Genomic DNA, 21,298 nt, shown 5'->3' with positions numbered 1-21,298 from the left:
TGAAACAGGCTACATTTCAGTGATTAATAGCAAGGACCCCCTGAGATTCAACTATTGTGCTCCTCAAAATCCTCCTGTCCAGCTCTCAGGGAAAGGCTAATATTGAGATGTCGAGCTCAGAGCTTGGAAAACCCTTAGCGACAATTAAGATAAGTAATGAGCTTTCATTTTATTTCTTCTAAAAGCAGCACAGCTTTGCCCCTGCCAGAGCTCACAGGTGTAGCCTGCGAACATTTGCCGGTGTCTGGTTTGTTTGCAGCCAGCTTGATTTCTTTCTGCTCGCTTGGGAATTGAGAAGATGTAGCGACTGTATAGGCAGCTCCTCAAGTTCTTGGTCCCCGCTTGCAGAAATGCACCGTTAATGTGAAGCTTTTTGACCTTGCTGTGTTGATACATAAAGAATCAGGATGCCAAGGCTGATTTTTTTTTTTTCCCCAGGAGAAGAGCTTTGAAGTGAAACGTGGTTTTGTGAAGCTGCTTTTAATTGACTTACCCTGACACGGTGTCCAAGTGTGGGGATGTTGTGAGGGAAATTGGGGTAATGGGCCTCGTGTCCACAGTGCTGGCGCTGGGGGAACTTCTTCCTTTCATTAATAAGAGCGAGCTCCGGTGTTCTTGGAAGCACTGAAAAGCGGGGAGAGGGAAAACACAACATCCAGAAGTTATCTCATTTTCCTGTGTTTTTAAGTTAAACAGCTGTCTCCATCCTATGGATTTTTATGTCAGTCTGGTGAGATGCTGCCCCTCATTGCTGAACACTCACCCTGCGTTGCTGTCCAATCAAAGGGAAACGGGCATCGAAGGGGAACCTGGCACTGCAGGCTCCCCCGCCCCCACCAGAATCCACAGTTGTTTAATAACAAGGCATGAAACCAGCGTTTGAGCGTTTAATCAGCATCGTGGTAACGAGTGCCGCAGCCTGTCAGAGCAGCACGAGCAACCACATGGCTTAGTTGACAAATAATATGAGATGTTTTAGGGAAAGACCCAATCCCTTGTGACTGACGTGGGGAGAAGGTGGTTATTATTGCACTGGGCCAATCCCCGGGTTCGGTACAGGCTGGGGGATGACACGATTGAGAGCAGCCCTGCCGAGAAGGACTTGGGGTGCTGGTTGATGAGAAGCTCGACATGAGCTGGCAACATGTGCTCTTAGCCCAGAAAGCCAACCATGTCCTGGGCTGCATCCAAAGCAGCGTGGCCAGCAGGGCAAGGGAGGGGATTCTGCCCCTCTGCTCCGCTCTGTGAGACCCCACCTGGAGTCCTGTGTCCAGTTCTGGGGTCCCCATCAAAAGAAGGAGATGGAACTGTTGGGACAGGTCCAGAGGAGGCCTGGAGCATCTCTGCTGTGAGGACAGGCTGAGAGAGTTGGGGTTGTTCAGCCTGGAGAAGTGAAGGCTCCAGAGAGACTTTTTCCAAGGGCCTGGAGTGACAGGATGAGGGGGAATGGCTTTAAATTAGAAGGGGGAAGATTTAGATGAGTTATTAGGAAGAAATTCTTCCCAACAAGGGTGGGGAGGCCCTGGGCCAGGTTCCCAGAGCAGGGGTGGCTGCCCCATCCCTGGAGGGGTTCAAGGCCAGGTTGGATGGGGCTTGGAGCAACCGGATCCCATGGGAGGTGTCTCTACTCATGGCAGGGGTGGAACTGGATGGGCTTTAAGGTCCCTTCTGACTCCCCCCAAAAAGGAAAAAGAAATAAACGCATTTGTTTTGTGTGGGGAAAGTCTCCACTTGCAGCAGCCTCCTGTGAGAAAAAGGAAAATGCAAAAGACCTCCCCTGCATTGCAATAAAAGCCAGCTCTGCTAGAAACCATGGCAACTCGGCGTGGTGGAGCAGGGCTGCAGACCGCTGTTGGGATCACTGCTGCACGCTCACCCACGCAGGGCACCTCTGTTTGGGGTTTCAGGGACAGGGACAAATTTGGTTTGTGGATGTGGAGGAGGAGGAAAGAGATGAAGAGATGCCCTTGGAAAAAGTCCCTCCCCAGGTTTCCTGGAGCCCCTTTCAGTACTGGAAGTTGCTCTAAGGTCTTCCTGGAGCCTTCTCTTCTCAGGCTGAACAGCCCCAACTCTCTCAGCCTGTCCTCACAGCAGAGGTGCTCCAGCCCTGGGATCATCTTCGTGGCCTCCTCTGGACCTGTCCCAACAGCTCCATCTCCTTCTTCTCTAGAATATTCCAGAACTGGACACAGGACTCCAGGTGAGGTCTCATGAGAGCAGAGTAGAGGGGGAGAATCAGTAGAGGGACAAACAAATCAAGACAGCGGAGTAGAGTGGCAATCAAATAACACCAGTTTTTGGCTTCGTGACAGGAAACTCTTTGAAAACATCTGGGAAGCCTCTGAATGCAGCTGTAACTGTTTTAACCTAAGCATGAACTAAGATCTAGGAACTTCTGATGTGCCTTCTCTTGTGGCAGGAGACACAGCAGCCCTGGTTCCACAGTTCGCTCCTAAAATGTCCCTTCCAACCCAAACCTTCCACGACTCTATGATTTCCTCTTCTGTGATGGGAATAATAAAGGTAGTGAAGGTGGCTGCAGGGTCCCTTTGTGCAGCAAAAGGTCTGGAGCAGAAGGCCACGGTTAACAGTCACCAGCCCAATGACTCTCCTGGAAAGGAGATGATCTGATGGCTCTGGATGAGCTTGCCCTACCAACCTTTTAGCAGAGGTAACTGCCTTGGCTCTTCTCCAAGCCGTGAACCCGGCGTTGTGCATCTGATGAGCTATCACGATGTGTTGACTGCATTAGTGATTATAGGTTTTCATAGTCTTGCTGAACAGGGACAGATAAAATGGAGCAATTGCTGTGCTCCTTGACTTGCTGCTGGATCTGGCAACACTCAAGCTGTATTTCACAGCCCTTTGTTTCCTTCTGATCTGCTTTTCCTTTCCATGGACATTCCTGGAGGTTAATCAGTGCAGTGAACCAATAGCTTTGTCTGTGTCCTTTAAAAGGATGTGGCCTGATGTTCTTCTCCTACTCCGAGGATGGAGAACAAAGAGGGGAAGAGCCAAAGGATGGCAAGGCATCAAGCTGTGGGTAACTTAAGGTGCTACAACTGCTTCCAAGGGCCTTCTGTTTTCCCAGCTTCTTATGTTTCGTCCCTTCTGTTGGTGCCGTACGGATAATCCTCACAGCACAGACGCATGGAAATGGGTGTGAGAAAAAGAGGTTTCTTCGGTTCCCTTTAAAGCTCAAATCACCCTAAGAGTGAAGGTTAATAAAAACATGGTTATTTGAGTTGATGGAGCCTCCATATAGTCAGTTGTTCTTTGCAGAGGCACAGTACAATTATTCAGCAGTGAAACTGTTGATTTACGACTTGGCAATGTGGTGCTCTTTCACCTGTGAAGACCTGGGAATCGAGTCCTACCTTGTAAGAAAAAGACATTGTGTTTTCCATCTTGCTTCTCCAGCGGACCTGTGTCCACATCCCAACAGGACCACAAGGTCTGGCACAGACCCATGGGGCTCCACTGAAATGGATCCGTGTCTTATCGGTGGTCCAAAAAGAGGTTTTCTGGCAGGGCCTGGGGAGACCTTGCCAAACGCCTGGCTGTGGCATTGCTGGTGTTTTGCTTTCATTCAGAGTTTCTTTGGAGGCAGAGGTGATCATTCTCCCAGGATGGTGATGGCACTCAGAAATTCCCACCGGTGTGAAAGCTTCTTTCCTTCCATAATATTTACTTGCCATTTGGCCACACAAAGCACTTTTCTGCTTTACCAAACAGCGATGAGCAAACAAAGTTTTCTGTCCTTAAAAGCCCTTTAAAGCCATGGTTGATATCATATTTTATTTTCTTTGGCTGAAAGGGTTTGATTGCTTCTATGTGTGGTTGCATTTTTATTCCATTCCAGAAATGAAGTGAGTTAAAAAGGACTCCCTTGGGAGTACCCGGGGGCTTAGAGAATACAAATTTCTTGGCAAAGCCAAGAAAACTGTAGCTCCCCTGAGGTCTAAGCGTGGAGTCTCAGTGGTCTCCTCCCCTGCTTGCCCTTCTCCTGCTCTTGCATCTTCCCCTGCTTGCCTGTCTCCTGCTCTTGCATCCCTGCATGCCCACGGGGCAGTATTTGCCAATCTTATCCAGCAATGTTTTGCAAAACCTGATGTGTTTGCCCCATGTGTGTATGGAGAGTCAGCTTTTTGCATCTTTGGGAAGACCCAGCCGTGCTGAACTTGTGGTGTTACTAGTTGGAAATCTGTATGTTTAAAAATGTCAGTAAAGACCGCAGTTCCCAGTGAAAGTTGGTGCCTGGTTTATTATATTTTGCATTAAACAGGGCTCTGCGTGGAGCTTGGTTCATTTGCTTTGTTTGTCAACCTGGTAGGTCATTGCCAGAAGCATCTTTATTACTAGAAAAGCCAGAGAATGTACTCAGGAGTTTGGCATGGAAATAAAGTTGCTTTGCTCTGCAGGACATGTCACACGATGGAGAATGTAGCTCTCATTTACAGGATGTTTTTTTTCAAAGTGTGGATACTTTATAGATGTCATTTTCTAATGTGTTCAGGACTGGGGCCGTGCTTTCTAGCTGCAGTTCTACTCTACAAAATGACTGCAAAAGTAACATTTTAGCTTTCTTGAAGTTGTGCCTCTGGTGTTTCCAAACTTACATCTGCTCATAGTGAATATATCATTTTATTTCTGCCATCCTCCAATGTTTGGCGATTTTTGAGCTATCAGCGATCACCAGTAATCAAGGATGATATCAGTTGCTGGTTTACAAAGGAGAATCACTCCAGCTCTGTTTCCCAAAGCTGGATGAGGTTGAAGGCTTAGTGGGACCAAAACTTGTTGTCAGAAGTTCTTGTATTGATGTTACAAGCAAATACTGACGTACTCTGTCTTCGGCTTCTAGGAGTGGCCACACACTGCTTGCCTTCTGGTTTTCCCGTCAAGAAGGAAAACTAAATCGACAGCAAACGATTGAGCTGGGACATCACATTCTCAAAGCACATATTTTTAAGGTAACAAAAATGAAAATGAAGTCTTTCCACCAACCTCATCACCATTGCATGGAATCTGCCAGTGCTGGCAGTCTTCAGTCTCGTCTTGGTTTAGGTTTTCTGGAAGAGGTGTGATTGCTTCAGGCAGCTGAAATGTGTAGAAGCGAGCTATAGAAAATTGGCAGCAGTTTATAAGAGTACCTTGAAATTGAACCATCCTCCAGACTATAAATTCAGCACATAGCCTCCTTACCTAAAATTACTATTCTATCCTAAAAGGTTTCTCCCCATGGGAGATGAGCTCTTTATAGCAACATCTAGAAAACCCAAATCATTTAAAAGGAGTGAGTTTGAAGAATCCAACCCAAAGTTCAAGTTGGAAAGGGGAGATCTTATGGTCCTTAATATCTCATGGTGTGTCCTTTTTGCTCTTCGCACAGATGTTTAAGACCTGGATAACTGAAAGGCAAACTTGGATGTAAGGAGCAAACAGATCACTTGTGCCATTCCTGTTGGATTTTTTTATTGAGAGCTCTGTGTTGAAATCACCATCAGGCATAGCAGCAATGTCTCCTGTTTGGCAAAGCGATGGCTGGAGCCAAAGGGATGAACCCCAGCTGGGCACATTCCCCCATCACTGCAGATTGTTCACATTTTTAGTTATTTCCCCAAGGCCCAATTCAGCGTTGAGTTTACTATTCATCTGCCATTTGCAGCTAAATTTGGTTCCAAATCCTCTTCGTTTCACACTTCCACAGCAGAAACAAGTAGCTTGGTTTCAGTCTCTAAACAGAGAATTTTCATTAAGTGGACAAGTTGCCTGTAGACTACGTACCAGTAGGCATGAAGTGATAGGACGAGGAGGAATGGCTTTAACTTGGAAGGGGTGCAAAAAACTCAGTGATGCACAACAGAAAGGGATTCATAGATAGGGGTGAAGATGCCTTCATGTTCATGAAGATGCCTTCTTTGCTTGATGGCTGAGATCTGCTGGTTTTCTTCTGTATACACAAACATCCTCAAACAGTTTGGGGGGAAAAGTAGAAATGCTTTAGTCTTTTAGAGCAATTACAAGTCTTAACAGGAGCATATGGAAACCCAGTTTGGAAAGCCTGGCATAGAATGAAAGGGCAAGAAGAGACGTGCAGTAATGATACAAAACGACCCAAATGATATGTATGTTTTACGTATCAACCCAAGAGAAGTCTCTAATTCCATCTTTAATTAGTTAGCTAAAATGTCAGTAATCCAGAAACCGTGTCCCTCCTCCCCAAATTCAGAATGCAATGACAATTAGAGGCAGGAACACTCGCTTTGACAGCTCTGTAAAGGTGTTTGATGTTCCTTGAAAACCAGCTGTATCAAGATCTTGGGTTGAAGGGGCTGATGGCCAAATAGCAGAGGAAGCTTTAAGTTAGAAATAAGGATTCTGTCATTGGCACACAAGAGGAAAGGGTGAAAAAAACGCAAGTCATGTTGAAAACTGGAGTTGTGTGAGGTTGGCAAAGTTATTCAGATGAAGCGTGCATGGTCAGGCCTTGGTCCTGTGTTGGATGGTCCCAGTGAAGTGGAAACCACTGGTGGTGTTTTGGTTTGTTGTTGAGTCAAGTTGGGATTTGGTTTTTGCTGAGGGACTCAACCTGCTTTACAGTTCTGGGCAGGAAGGGGAAACAGAAGAGGTTCGTATGATCTGTAAAAATGGGACATAGAAACATTAAGGTTGAAAAAGCCCTCTAAGCTCATCTGGTCCAACCATCGGCCCAACCGCACTGTGCTGACTAAACCATGTCCTCAAGTGCCATGTCTACGTGTCTTTTGAACCCCTCCAGAGACGGAGACTCCCCCACTGCCCTGGGCAGCCTCTGCCAGGGCTTCACCACTCTGTCAGTAAAGAATTTTTTCTTAATACCCAATCTTGCCGACCCATGGTGCAACTTGAGGCCATTTCCTCTCATCCTATCACTTGTAATTTGGGAGAAGAGACCCGCACCCACCTGGCTCCAACCAAACTGGAGGCTCCCCGACTGCCCTGGGCAGCTTGTTCCAATGCCCAAAGTGCTGCAATTTTGTTTCAGCAGCTGCATGATAATTGTGCTGAATCTATTAATTCTTTAAAGCCTAAATGTCATCTTTTATGCCTTGCACTAATATCTGGGTTTTACAGCACATGTGATTATCTTCAGACGGCTACTCTGAGAGTACCTACTCCTTCCCTCAGTCCTGATGGTGACTCACACAGCATGTTTGTGGGTTTGATAGTATTACAACTATTCCTAAATTATTTTAACCGTTTATTATAAAATACTTTTCCATTTGTCCAATTATAGTGTACCAAGTTCCCTGAAATTTAATCCTGACCTCGGCATTGTGTCGTTTCAAAAGCAGCATTTGATGGTGGCTAAAATTCCTGAGCTCTTTGTCTGCCTCTTAACACAAGAAGCTATTTTGCTGTATTTAGCTACCTGAATTTTGAAGGAAACAAGCGCATGGAGTTGTTATTTATAAGAGCCTGTCTAATCTGCTGCTTCTTTTTATGGTAAAACCATTTCAAGTGACAAATCTGTTGATGGCTGGCGCGATACTTCAGAATATCTTTCACACGTAGGTATTAGAGGTCCACAACTGCGTCCAGCCACAGGCTCAGGTGATGATTCCTGCCCATCTTCCTTTAGAGGAAATAAATCCCCTCTTCTGCTGCTGCTTTTCCTCCCACCGCCCTGCACCCTCTGTGTCTGCCTGTTACACACAGGATTTACCACACTGGGCTGTGCTGCTGCTGCTTTGCACAGATCGAGAGGCCACACGGCGTGTAAGGGAGTCAAAATCAGCGTTTGTGTATCAAAACAGAATTAAAGGTATCTGCACGGTTTCCATAGAAACAGCAGAATTTAATGGGAAGTCGATAGCAGAACAGCAACGTATGGGGCGTACCCGCGTCACACTGTACGGCGCAGCTCCTTGCTGGAGATGCGAAGCCGTTCCTCTCCTCTCCGATCCAGCTGTTTGCTCCCATCTGTTGGCTGCAGAGCAATTATGCTTCTCTGATGGAGAGGGAAGTCACTTAGCAGTTCTGTGCTCTGACAGCTGGTGTTGCTGGAAAAAGAGCATAGAATCAGAGATTCCTTGGAAGTGGTGGAGTCTCCATCACTGGAGGAGTTAAAAAAGGGAGTAGCTGGGGCACCTCGGGACCTCTCCTCCCAAGTGACAGGTGATAGGGCAAGGAGGAATGGCCTCAAGCTCCGCCAGGGGAGGGTCAGACTGGATTTCAGGAAAAAACTTTTCACAGGAAGAGTCATTGGACACTGGCAGAGGCTGCCCAGGGAGGTGGTGGAGTCACCATCCCTGAGGTATTTAAAAGGCGGGTAGACGAGGTGCTCAGGGACATGGTTTAGTGGCAGATAGGAAGGGTTGGACTTGATGATCCAAGAGGTCTTTTCCAACCTGGTGATTCTATGACATGGTTTAGCAGGCATAGTGGGGTTGAGCTGATGGTTGGACTGGATGAGCTTATTGGTCTTTTCCAACCTTTATGATCATAGAATCATAGCATAGTTGAGGTTGGAAGGGATGGGGCAGCCACCGCTTCTCCAGGCAACCTGGGTCAGACCTTAGATGTCTTATGTACAGCCTGGTCAGAGGTGCTAGCCAGAAAGGTTGGGGACAGTCTGGTATGAGATAGGGGAACACTGATCTAGGCTGTGGTTGAGACTTCCTTTGTTTATCTCGCTGTGAGCAGATATCATCATCCAGTTTAACTGTGTGAATAATAAAGAAACTTAGTGAATCAGTTCTGCCAACACAACGCGTACTTTGTTAAAGAAGGAAGAAGCTGCGCTCCTTAGCATGACATTTTCTGGGCACGCTGAATGGATCCAGGTTGCTCATGGTTTAATCCTGCCTTTCCTTGACCTTGGGAATGGCTACAAGTGCCCTTGCAAGTGATTTCCTGCAGGCTGATTTAATTCACTACAAAGGCTGGATGTGGCAAACTGGCCTGTTTTCAGGTGTGTAACTGGTAGTGTCTTGAAACTCTTCGAAGTCCAATGACCCAGGAGGATCAGCCCAGTGTAACTGGAGTGCATTTGTAAGCTTGTGTCTAAGTCATCTTTTCTCTTTTAGGGGCTGAGTAAAAAAGTTGGGGTATCTTCCTCCATCCTGCAAGGGCTTTGGATCTCCTACAGCACCGAAGGTCTTTCGATGGCTTTGGCATCTCTGAGAAATCTCTATACCCCAAACATAAAGGTACTAGAGACGGAGGAGAGCTGGGAGGTTGCAGGGCTCATACGAGAAGCTCCCAGTGTTGCGCATTAAGCACACAGAGCTCGTTCGTTGTAGCTGCCTGCCCACAGCCACCCTGGGCAGCCCTGAGCACCTTGCTGGGCATTCATCTTGAGCTGGGAGAGGCCGTTGGTTTGGATGGGATTTTGTTACCATCTGGGATGGTCCCTCAACTCTTCTCCTTAGACCAGGGATCTCCTTTTAGTTGAAGCTAGCGAGCGGCAGTTTTGCACTTACACAAACTTGTTCACTTGCATTTTTGCCTCCCCAGAGATGTGGGACTCAACAACTGGCATCAGAATTGGACAGCCTGGCCAAGGGGCTCTGGCTTAGAGAGGCACTGAGACACCAAACACAACAGCATGCGGTGGTTCAAGCACTTTGTGCCCGTTAGCATTGGAAAGCATGAATGCGTTAACTTAAATCTCTACAGCAGAAAGGATTTCAGTGTTGCAGATTTCCCGTTGTCCACGTGGAAAGGTGTTTGCCCCAGCTCCTTCCCATATGGGCAAAAATGCCTAAAAGAGGCAATACCCTATATTTGGAAGAGTTTTTATCAGGCATTTTACATCCTTCCCTCTTTGCTTGGAAAGGTGCAGAAGGTTCGAGTTTAAATTCTGTTGTTGCTGTGACAATAGACAAATGTCTCTGCATAAAGCTCAGCTAATGGGAGCTCTTCTTTCCCTGTGCAGGTCAGTCGGTTGCTGATTTTAGGAGGTGCAAACGTGAATTACCGGACTGAAGTTCTGAACAACGCCCCCATTTTGTGTGTCCAGTCCCACCTGGGTTACACGGAGATGGTGGCTTTGCTCCTGGAGTTTGGGGCCAATGTGGATGCCGCTTCGGAAAGTGGCCTGACTCCCCTTGGCTACGCGGCTGCTGCTGGATTTCTAAGTATTGTTGTGCTGCTGTGCAAGAAACGAGCCAAGGTACAGTGAGCACGTTCCTCTAAGAGCTGATGTAAACTGGTTTGTGTTTCTGCAAAGCAGGGCACGAGCTGCAGGCAGGATGTGTGACAGAATCACTTGGTTGGAAAAGACCTTTGAGATCATCGAGTCCAACCGTACCTGTCCACTAGGGAACCATCCCTGAGCATCTCATCTACCCTTCTTTTAAACCCCTCCAAGTCTGGGGATTCCACCACCTCCCTGGGCAGCCTTTGCCAGGGCATGAGAGCCCTTTTAGTGAAGGAATTTTTCCTAATATCCAATCTGAACCTGTGCTGGTGCAACTTGAGGCCATTTCCTCTCATCCTGCTGCCTGTCACTTGGGAGAAGAGCCCAGCACCCACCTCACTCAACCTCCTTTCAGGTGGTTGTAGACAGTGATAAGGTCTCCCCTCAGCCTCCTCCAGTCTAAACAACCCCAGATCCCTCAGCCACCTCGTAACGCTTGCTAAGGAACATCCTCCAGCAGGTGAAGCCATGATGCTGTTGCAGAGGATTCGCTCCTCTGCTGAAATGGAGTGCTTTGAAAATCTCACACTGACACTGAAGCTCAGTAACTCCTGAGAGTCAGTAATTAGCAGTCAGAAATTCAGATCTGAGGTAGGAATTTCCTGATCACGCCTCACCGATGGTCTCCTGAAGGGTGTTCTGGAGAAGCCCTTGAACCTCAGGAAGTCAAAATGGCAACGTTGCCTTTGCAGCATGGAGTATCCTTTAAATATCTCCTTGAGACACATACTCCAAAAACTTCTATCATACTTGTCCTAGAAAAATACCCTTTGTTTAGCGTTGTGGTGAGTGTTTGGAGTTCTAATTGTATATAATGAGCCGAGTTTAAATATTTTGTTGAAGAAGAAAATTGTGCTGATTTTTGAAGTGGAGCCTCCTGGAAGCAATTTGTGGTTTCTCTGTATGTTTAGCTTCAGTTCAGAAAGCAAAATATGGGTTTGTATAGCTTTGGTATGCAAGTTGGAATGACTGAGGGACCCGTTTAGATCTTGTCTGTAACGATGCAAGGACAGCATGAAGGAAAAAGAGAATTCTCCATTTGCTGAGATATTTTGAGAGACTCCTTGGCACCTGTTGGTAAGAAACAGCGTTCCCTTGCCCAGAATGGGAATATTTGGGCTGCAAAATGCAATGGAAGAGTCCTGCCACTTTTCCTTGAGCATAGAATCATAGAATGGGTTGGAAGGGACCTTAAAGCCCATCCAGTTCCAAGCCCCCAAAACCAGCCAAGTTTAGTTTGAAGGCTGAGGTATTTGATTCTGGCATAGAAACTGCAACAGTGATAGCTGAGTAAGTTAAGGAATGAGAAATATTAGTAATAGTAACGTGTTTCTCGTGTGTATTATGGAACTATAATTAAAAAAAAGTGTTTCTCGTGTGTATTATAGAACTATAATTAATATTAGTAGATTATATTAATATAATTCTTTTTATAATATGAGAAATAACACGTCGTGGAGCACTGAAGAGGTTAACCCACAAGAGAACAGTAGCTGATCTGTTTTATGCAAGTTACTGATGTGGATTCCATTGTGGATTTGGATGAAGGAAATGGTACCCATCCGTGATTTCAATCCGCAAGGAAACACAGTTGCTGAACTTCAGGACACAGAAGGGAAAAGGCTTTTGTAGTCATTGAGTCTGAAGAAAACTGAAGAAAGCTAAAAATAACGGTGACTTTCCCAAAACAAACAGTTGTCACCAAGAGGATGCCTAAGCCAGGGGCAGAGCTGCTTTGGGAATGGTTGTTTTCTGGCCGTGGAGGGGACGGTTTACCAGAAAAATGCACATTTTACATTATTTTGAAGCCAGCACAGGAGAGTGAAGAAACTAAGGCGTTTTGCCCGTGATTCGGCTGTTTTATTTTGTCCTCTGTTTTCAAGGTGGATCATTTGGACAAAAATGGGCAGTGCGCTCTGGTTCATGCTGCTCTCCGAGGACACTTGGAGGTGGTGAAGTTCTTGATCCAATGTGACTGGACGATGGCCGGGCAACAGCAAGGGGTGTTTAAGAAGAGCCACGCCATCCAGCAGGCGCTGATCGCCGCGGCCAGCATGGGTTACACCGAGGTAAGACCGACCAGCACGTCACTGCCTCTGTGGGGTGGGAATCCAAAGCTTGACTCTGGTTCCTAGCCAAGACATTGACCAAAGAGGGTCTTGGAGACGGAGCTGATGCCTCTACCCTCCTCTTCCTCCCTTTCGCATCCCAGGCAGCAGGGTCAGATCCCTTGGCAAACCCTGTGGCCTGGGCAGGTATCCAAGAGAGGAAAGTGTAACAAGCCTTGAAGTTGTAGGAATAAACCTTTAAGCCAGTGTGAATAACCAGAGTGTTGCTTACACCTCCAGTGCTGTTAGGAGAGTGTGAAAGCGAGCAGGTTTGGACTGGACGTTGCAGGGAGAGATGAGCCTAAGACCTTTCTCCTGTTGTACCGATAAAGCTTTGTGATGTGGAAAATGGTGTAGGTTTTCCTACCAAGAAGCAGTCTTTGAGGATTTTTGCACTGGTTCATTTCTTTGCTAAATTGAGCTCCTCTCATTTCCTTGAGTTTGGATTTTGCTTTTGTTAAGCATCACCCATGAAAGCATCGGTAACATACTTAGATCAGAGGAGCTAATTAAAGAAAGCTGGGAGATGCTTATTAGTTAAGTGACTGTGAGTTGAAGCAATTAGGAGCAGATGTGACTTCAAAACCCTGAAGATCTGCACGCTGAGGGCAGAACTTGTAGCAGGGCACAGAACTGTTAAAATGGTTTCACCCCCCAAATCCTACTGATCACCTTGATAACTCGCAGAAGTGAAGTTTGGAATTGTTTAAGGTTCCTGTTGTACCATAAAAGGTGCATGGGTGCTCATAGAAAATGCTGTCATTCCCTGTTTTGAGGTGCTTGCAGTCAGAGGAGATGTGAGCTGATGATTAATTTGCTCTTTAGCTCCAGCTTCAGTGATAAACCAAGTATTTAATGTGTTTACAAAGTGATCTGAATCACTAGTGGAGCCACAGTGGAGCCCTTGCTGTGGTTTTACCCTAGCGTAACCACACCAGACTTAGCTTTACACTTTAGTTGTGTGACATGAGGTCATCGCAGTTGCAGAGCACGGGCTTAGGGGGTCACTGAGACCAGGCTGCGCTCTCCCACAAAGGCAGCGGCATACGCACTGGGCATCTCCTGTGGAACCACCACGGGCATCACCTCCACAGCATCTTCCACACAGGCACTCGCTGGGGTTTCTGGTCGCCCAGAGCTGCCCTCATTCCCAGTGTCCCATTTAGCACTAAAGCATCACTGGCAGGACGTGGCAAAATGCCACTCGTCACCAAAATCCCTGCCTCCAGGCTCTGGTGGCTCTCAGTCTGTGCCCGCAGGCAGGAGAGCAGGCACGGCTTCCACCAGGTACTTGGAAACGCTGGTTGTAGCTCAGGCCCCAGCACGTAGTTGTCTACCCAGAATGAGAAAAACATTTCTGTCCTTCAGTCACTGAAATAAAATCTCCTTGTTCCTCTTTGCCCCTTGCTTTCTCACATCGTATGATCCAAACCCTGAAATTTTCTGATGGTTTTCAGTCAATTAATTCCTTTAATTTACCCTGTAAAGAAGTTAATTTGCTTCTCTGGGGTTCAAGCATCCGCAGCTGGAAGAAAAACACAGTGGAAGCATTTTTAAGTTTGCTTAAAAACAATATTTGCTAGAAAGGAACTGAGACTTGCAGAAATAACTTAATCTGGGCTGGAGCTTAAGATAAGGAAGAGGCAAACGGTTCTAACTGCACCATTACATCACTTGTCCGTGACTCAGTTTCTCCTGCAGTGAAAGGGGATGATCCTATCCTTGCAGTCCACCAGGACACAGCTGGGCACGCTGCTGTTTCCCCACTGCTTAGGGCAGGTGTAGAGCAGCCTGTGGACAAAGGCGTATCCACTGCACGTGCCGCATCTTCTGTAGCAGAATAGAATGTCAGATGCTTAGAATCATGGAATGTTTGGGGTTGGAAGGGACCTTAAAGCCCATCCAGTCCCACCCCTGCCATGGGCAGGGACACCTCCCGCTAGATCAGGGGCTCCAAGCCCCATCCAACCTGGCCTTGAACCCCTCCAGGGATGGGGCAGCCACCACTGCTCTGGGCAACCTGGGCCAGGGCCTCCCCACCCTCATGGTGAAGAATTTCTTCCTAATGTCTAATCTAAATCTCCACCCATCCAGTTTAAAGCCATTCCCCCTAGTCCTATCACTCCAGGCCCTTGGAAAAAGTCCCTCCCCAGCTTTCCTGGAGCCCCTTTCAGCACCAGAAGCTGCTCTAAGGTCTCCTTGGAGCCTTCTCTTCTCCAGGCTGAACAACCCTACTATTCCAGCCTGTCCTCATAGCTGAGGTGCTCCAGCCCTCAGATCATCTTTGTGGCCTCCTCTGGGACACGGTTATAACAAACTGGTGTTAATAGTCATGGTTATAGCAAACTGGTGCTACAAAGGCTCATCCTGTGTGATCCTATGAAGACACGTGGGTATTTTTTGCTCCTACAGGGCAGCAGGCTCAGTGGTTGATCCCTGGAAGAAGATTGACTCGAGGGTAGGGTGCCAGGCAGCGGCTGTTCCTTTTCCTGTGTGTGTTCAGCTCGTGTTAAAGATGTCAGCAGTTTAAATATAACGCAGCCAAGTTTGTGAGCTGACATGTCGTTTTGTTTCAGATTGTCTCCTACCTGCTCGATCTTCCAGAAAAAGATGAAGAGGAGGTGGAGCGAGCACAAATCAACAGCTTTGACAGCCTGTGGGGAGAGACAGGTGATTTCTGTAGATGCTGTAACTGCTTCTTGCATGTTCGTGTTCACGGTCTCTCTGTCACCTGATGCATTCCTGATCCCTGCTGAAGGGAGAAGGATCAGTTCCTCTGATTTGATCTCAGGTGACTTACAGGTGCCAGCGTGGTGCTTCCTCTCAGCTCAGGTCCAACAGAGAAGTCTGGCTTTTGAAATTCCTGAGCTGCTGCAGCTCCTGGCACCTTGAACACTTCCAGGGATGGGGCAGCCATGACTTTTCCAGGCAACCTTGGCCAGGGCCTCCCCACCCTCAGAGTAAAACATTTCCTCCTAAGATCTCATCTCAATCTCCCCTCTTGCAGCTCAAAACCGTTCCCCCTCCTCCTCTCCCTGTACTCCCTGATCATGAGCCCCGCCCCAGCTTTCCTGGAGCTCCTTTCAGTCCTGGAAGCTGCTCTAAGGTCTCCCCGGAGCCTTCTATCCTCCAAGCTGAACAACCCAAATTGTCTCAGCCTGGCCTCGTAGGGAAGGTTCTCCAGCCCTCGGATCATCTCTGTGGCCTCGTCGCTGTAACAGATCCATGTCCTTCCTGTGCTGAGGGCATGAAGAACATGGTGGACACAACACTTAGGTGATTTACAGTGTCTCATTGTTGCAAACATAAGTCATTTTGACGTGAAATACCTCAAATTAACCTGCAACATTTCAGGAGCAGGCAGGTTTAGAAATAGAACCCAGAAGCCCTGCGTACCGATCCCTCTGCCATGCACATTACACGCAGTCCTCTTTCTATATTTGTAGCTTACGTTTCAAACCCACATGGATCTGATTATAGATTTTGCAGTATGTTCTGCTTGTGGCAGCGATGTGATTTTTTCTTTTAACTCTTGCTGTCTCTCAACCCCGAGAGAAGAAAACTCAACCATTATGTGGAACAGAAGAGAGGATTAATTAAATCCCGCAACATTAACAGTGTTGCAGTTGGAAACCCATCAACACCTCGTAATCAGCCAGCCCACAGAAATGTACTTCAAAGAAAAAACAAGCTACGTCAGTTAGAAATAGACTCCCACCTTCTGCTCCAACTCCTACTGGAAGCAGCAGAGCATCGAGGCAGAGGAGCTGTGCTGAAGAGCCCAGCAAACTGGGGAGAGGAGGGAGGAACCCCAAAGTCTAAAGTTAATACCAAAGACAAGTCAAAGGCAGGTCCTGCACTTGAAACTATTTTCTATTTGAATGTGTCTTTTCTAACCCAGCTACACTTTCTGAGTTTACAGAGCGCATTTGTCAGGGAGGGAGCTGCCAGGTGTTCCTTCCACCCACCTGGTGGGTTGTGAGCATCTCTAACACTGGAAATGAGAGGGCATTTGGGTTTTGTACAAAGATCCTTGCTGGCAGGATCAGTCCTAGCCAGAAACAAAGCTCAGCATTTTTCTTGGAGAGTGGGTGAATATATTCATTCCATTTTTGCTTTCCAGTTATTTTCCTGGTTCCAAAGATCTCCAGGCTGAAGTGGGATATTAAAAGTAGAAGTCCTTTATCTGAATTTTGCTGCTCTGTGCTTGTTCAGCCAGGGAAAAGGCACAAATGTGACTTGACACCCAGTGGCTAGCAGTGATCTGTCGGTGTCTCCAGCTTGGTGCCCTTCGTAGTCAGGGTCACAGTGGAATGAGACAGGTTGCAGGAAGTCTTATCAAGACAGTTAGTGCCTAAAGACCTGTGTTTTCTCTGGACAATGTGCCTTTGCTAAGACACAGTCTTGCAGCTTGGGGTTTCTGCTGTAGGGAAACCTGGAGAAGACACAAGGAGAAATGATGAAGGTTCCATATTGCAAGGGTCTGTATTTCTTCGCAGCAACACCTTGAACCTCAGCCACAAACACCTGTCGATTATTTTATGCTTATCGCTGTTCTTATCCAGTTTCACTGCTGAGAATAAGAAAAGCTGGTTGTCCCAAACAGCCTTTTTCCAAAGCATTACAAGACCTTTTCATGTTAGAAGTGACCTTAGAAGTAAACTTGTATGACAAGTAAGAGCTAGAACCGTACCGCTCTAACCCCTGTGAGGGAGTGCAGGGATGGATAAGGGGGAACGGTTTGAAGCTGAGAGAGGGGAGAGATTAAGATGAGATCTTAGGAAGAAAAGTTTTCCTGTGAGGGTGGGGAGGCCCTGGCCCCAAGAGTAGCTGTGGCTGCCCCATCCCTGGAGGTGTTCAGTGCCAGGTTGGATGGGGCTTTAAGCAATCGTCTCCAATGGGAGGTGCCCCTGCCCATGGCAGGAGGTTGGAACTGAATGGGCTTTAAGATCCCTTCCAACCCAAACCATTCTGTGGCTATAATTTTTTTTCTTTGTTTTGCCTGTTGTGGGATATGTTGGGCAGTTTGAGCACCATCGCTTCAGTGTCCAGCAGAAAGAGCTGTCTCCGAATAGGAAAAAACTCTATGGAGAGTGTGACTCTTTCCCTTCACTGCTCTTCTCTCTCTTCCAGCTCTGACGGCAGCGGCCGGGCGTGGGAAGCTGGAGGTCTGCCGGCTCCTCCTGGAGCAGGGCGCCGCGGTGGCACAGCCGAACCGCCGTGGGGTTGTTCCGCTCTTCAGTGCCGTGAGACAGGGCCACTGGCAGGTGAGTGGGTTCCTCGTGCTGCCAGGATGGCCTGAAATGTAGAGTCAGGCCATCCCTTCCATCTTTCTGAAATATAGGTGGAGAAGACAAACCCCAACTCTCTTGGGGGGTGATGGGAGAAAGAAGAAGTGATATCAATGCTTCAGACACCCTGGCTACAGACAGCTGTTACTTAATCCTTGTGTTATCTCACAACAAGGGAAGCAAGTGGGATGTTTTTTACTTGAAAGGTCATTTTTCTTGCCTTCTACCTCCGTTGCTTTTCCTGTGCCCTAATCTTGCAGCAGTAATCCCAGAGAACACCATGCCATGAGGGGTGAGGCTTCAAGACAAGGGGACTGCTCTGTTCTTCTTCACTCTGGTTTCTTCTCAGCTGGGTCTCTACTTACAATGTGTGCTCTTCGCTTTGTGTTGCAGATCGTAGACCTCTTACTCACACACGGCGCTGATGTGAACATGGCAGACAAGCAGGGGCGGACGCCGCTGATGATGGCTGCATCCGAGGGACACCTGGGCACGGTGGAGTTCCTGCTTGCACAAGGTTAGAGTGTGTGCTTGGAAGCACGTTGGAGACTGGCCACAGCGAGTCCCACCACACTGTCTCTGGCACAGCTGGAGTTTGGAATGTCGGGGCAGAGTTGTGATCCCACTGCTGGATTGGGCACTGGGAGGGGTTCTCAGCACCGTATCCAGCTTATCAGAGAGCAAGAGTAGAATAGTCAGAGTGTCACTCTCAGCTAGGTGCTTTGTTGGGTGTGTATAGTGTTCACAGCCTCAAAACCACACATTTGAGTTAAAAAATAACATCTCACAGGTGCTTTGAGTATTGGGTTACAAACATGCTCTTGAACCATGCGTGAAGGTTTCCCTTAGGCCAAAAAAATCAACAAGTGAAGGGACTGAGCTATGAACGTCGCCACGGAGCAGGCTGGCAGTGCTCGGCCACAGGACCAGAGTTTGGGGCACGTTTTAACTCTTCCATTTTTAGTATTGTTGCCTGTGTTTTTGACACCAACATCAGCTGCAGGGTAAGGCCTGACACAAGCAAGGTCTTGGTGTATGTGTTGGAAATAAAACCGAATCATTTTGAAGATAATCTGCTCTTCAGCTTTGCACTCACAGATTGCCTTTGCTTGGTACCTTCCCTGTACAATAACCCTCCTTCACGGCAGTCAGTCAATCAACAACAACGTTTTACTTTTACGCATTCCTGCTGTGCATGTGTGAGGTGAGTCAGAGCAACACACTCCCTGCACCCTGTCTTATTTCTGTAGTTCCTTAGAGACTTCTCTCTTTTCTTGACAAACAGCCAATGTTCAGTTGGTTTGTTTGGGTAAGTTGCCATTATTTTGGGGCTAGAAATAGCATTTAATTCTTGTATTGTTATCTGATATTTGTATTTCAGGTACGATCCCTCTTTGGGAAAGGATATTTTCTTCGTATCATAAGTGATTGTGTCTGACCTCTTAGTGAAAGCATGAGACACTTGAATATTTTACCTTGTAGTTGTAAGAACACCTTTCTCACTGTAAAATTCCCAGGCTTCCAAGAACAAGTTTCTCCTTGCCTGCCTGTCCACCTTGAGCCACAAGCTCGGAGATCCTTGCTGCAGAGGGATGTCACAAAGCTCAGGTTGAGGCATGAATTTCTTATAGAATCATAGAGTGGTTTGGGTTGGAAGTGACCTTAAAGATCTTCCAGTTCCAAGCCCCTGCCATGGGCAGGGACACCTCCCACTGGATCAGGGGCTCCAAGCCCCATCCAACCTGGCCCTGAAACCCCTCCAGGGATGGGGCAGCCACCACTGCTCTGGGCAACCTGGGCCAGGGCCCCCCCACCCTCATTGCAAAGAATTTCTTCCTGAAGTCTAGTTGAAATCTTCCCCCTTCCAGCGTAAAGCCACCGCTCCTCATCCTTTCACTGCAGGCCCTCGAAAAAAGTTCCTTCCCAGCTTTCCTGGAGCCCCTTTCAGCACTAGAAGCTGCTCTAAGGTCTCCTTGGAGCCTTCTCTTCTCCAGGCTGAACAATCCCAACTATCAGCCTGTCCTCGTATAGGAGGTGCTCCAGCCCTCGGATCATCTTCGTGGCCTCCCCTGAATCTGTTCCAACAGTTCCATCTCCTTCTGTTGGGGATTCCAGAACTGAATTAATGCTTTTATGAATTATGAATTCATTCTTTTCCCATGTTCGTTTACAAATTTCAAATTAACACTCCCCACGTTTGAGTTGTGATGTGGTCCCTTTTGCAGCGTGACTGAATCTGTGTAAAAGGCTTAAAATAAGCGGGTTTTTTTCTGCATGTTGCTTAATCCTGATTGGTTCAGTGGAGGATGAAAATACTGGATAATCTCATCTGGGCCATGGTATTGCCAGCAAATGCACATAACATTTCCCTGGCTCTTTGGACACCCAGAGCCCAAGAAAGCAAAAATATTGAAATAATTCTTACTTTAAAAGGTCCATTCTTTTAAATAGCTTAATAAACTCCACCAAATATGCTCTAACATGTGGTCCCAAAAAGTTAGGTCAAGCCTGGGCAGAGTACAGTGGTATATGGTGTATTTTAATTAAAATGGATTTGACAGTCCTGTTCAATGTTTCATTAAAATCCAAGTGTGTGAATCATAAGCCATAAGCATTAATTAGTGTGTTGCAAAGCAAATCTCATTTGCCTCTACTTGATTAACACAGTCAGTGTCTGTAAACAGTTTTTATTAACGGAGTTGCAGTCATCAATCAATTTGAAACCCAAATTTTTAGAGTCACCTACACCTACTGCTCTCGCTTAACACCCAGAAGTGACAGGCGTGTGAGCAGGGAATGCAGCTTTCTTGGTGGCAGCTCTGCTAACGCAGATATTTACAGGGAACTGTGGTACAGAAAGCAAAGTAATTCTTGGTGCTCATTTCATTTGGAGAGAGCTTCGTTCTGAGTCTTGTTTTTCCTGCAAAGATCAAGCCCTCAGTGTTTTTGCTTCCTGGGAGTACGGGGTGCGTGGATGCTGCTCCTCACTCCTTGTCCTGTGACACACATCGCTGAGCCTCACCCCTGTGGGGTGACCAGGGCTCTACAGCATCATCTATAAAGAAAGGTCTGACCATCCTGGCCACTCCCTGCTTCTTTTTGATGCTCCAACAGTGTCAATATTTATGTTTCTCTCTGGCTGGCTCGTCATTGCATGCCTGCTGGATATTAAATCGTATTAACTCCTATAAACTATAAACTCCTGCTTTTAGCAATTATTTTTTAGAGGAGGAGCAGCCCAGCCCTCTTGGAAGCAAGTTGGGTTTACCCAGAGGAGATCGTCCCCACTGCAGCAGGGATCAGTCCCGTGAAGTCACCTTAAGCCGCTCGCCCTCAAAACTGTCACTTTCTATCATGTCCAGCTGCCTTAAAGCTACATAGGGTGGAGATCCCCAAAGGAGAAGATGCCTTCAGAGCCAAGCAGAAGTTCACTAAGCTGCGTCGGGAGCTCGGTGCATCCGCAGAGGTCGTGCCCAGCCTGCCTGCGAGCAGCGTTTGGGCATTTCTGACGGGGTGTGAACTGTCCACTCGCTTAGACCTTCAGCTTGCGTTGCTGCAGCGAGAGCCTGAGGCCTGTGCCTGTCACTCTGTGGTGTGGTGTATCTCTTCCACTGGACAGGGGAGGGAGTAGGAAGGCTAAGTGACGATGTGGCTTTCCAGCTGTCCCTCTCATTCCAGGAGCTCTCTCACTTGCTCCAGAAGACTCGGAGGGA

At 47.4% G+C, this 21,298-nt stretch overlaps 1 protein-coding gene across 12 annotated transcripts in view; it reads left to right on the top strand.

Moving 5' to 3' along the window:
- Nucleotides 1–21,298, top strand: part of TANC2 (tetratricopeptide repeat, ankyrin repeat and coiled-coil containing 2) — a 171,813-nt gene that overhangs the window by 137,682 nt on the left and 12,833 nt on the right. For all 12 annotated transcript variants that reach the window (XM_069876945.1, XM_069876943.1, XM_069876942.1 and 9 more), the window contains 7 exons: nucleotides 4,865–4,973; nucleotides 9,072–9,194; nucleotides 9,923–10,159; nucleotides 12,070–12,255; nucleotides 14,871–14,964; nucleotides 17,428–17,561; nucleotides 17,979–18,102. In XM_069876945.1, coding sequence (XP_069733046.1) covers nucleotides 4,865–4,973; nucleotides 9,072–9,194; nucleotides 9,923–10,159; nucleotides 12,070–12,255; nucleotides 14,871–14,964; nucleotides 17,428–17,561; nucleotides 17,979–18,102 — 1,007 coding nt within the window. The remainder of the gene's footprint in view (nucleotides 1–4,864; nucleotides 4,974–9,071; nucleotides 9,195–9,922; nucleotides 10,160–12,069; nucleotides 12,256–14,870; nucleotides 14,965–17,427; nucleotides 17,562–17,978; nucleotides 18,103–21,298) is intronic.

This window comes from Phaenicophaeus curvirostris, chromosome 26, assembly GCF_032191515.1.
Source record: "Phaenicophaeus curvirostris isolate KB17595 chromosome 26, BPBGC_Pcur_1.0, whole genome shotgun sequence".
Lineage (NCBI taxonomy): Eukaryota > Metazoa > Chordata > Aves > Cuculiformes > Cuculidae > Phaenicophaeus > Phaenicophaeus curvirostris.
The sequence above is the reverse complement of the archived record's forward strand: the minus strand, read 5'-3'. Positions and strand labels throughout refer to the sequence as shown.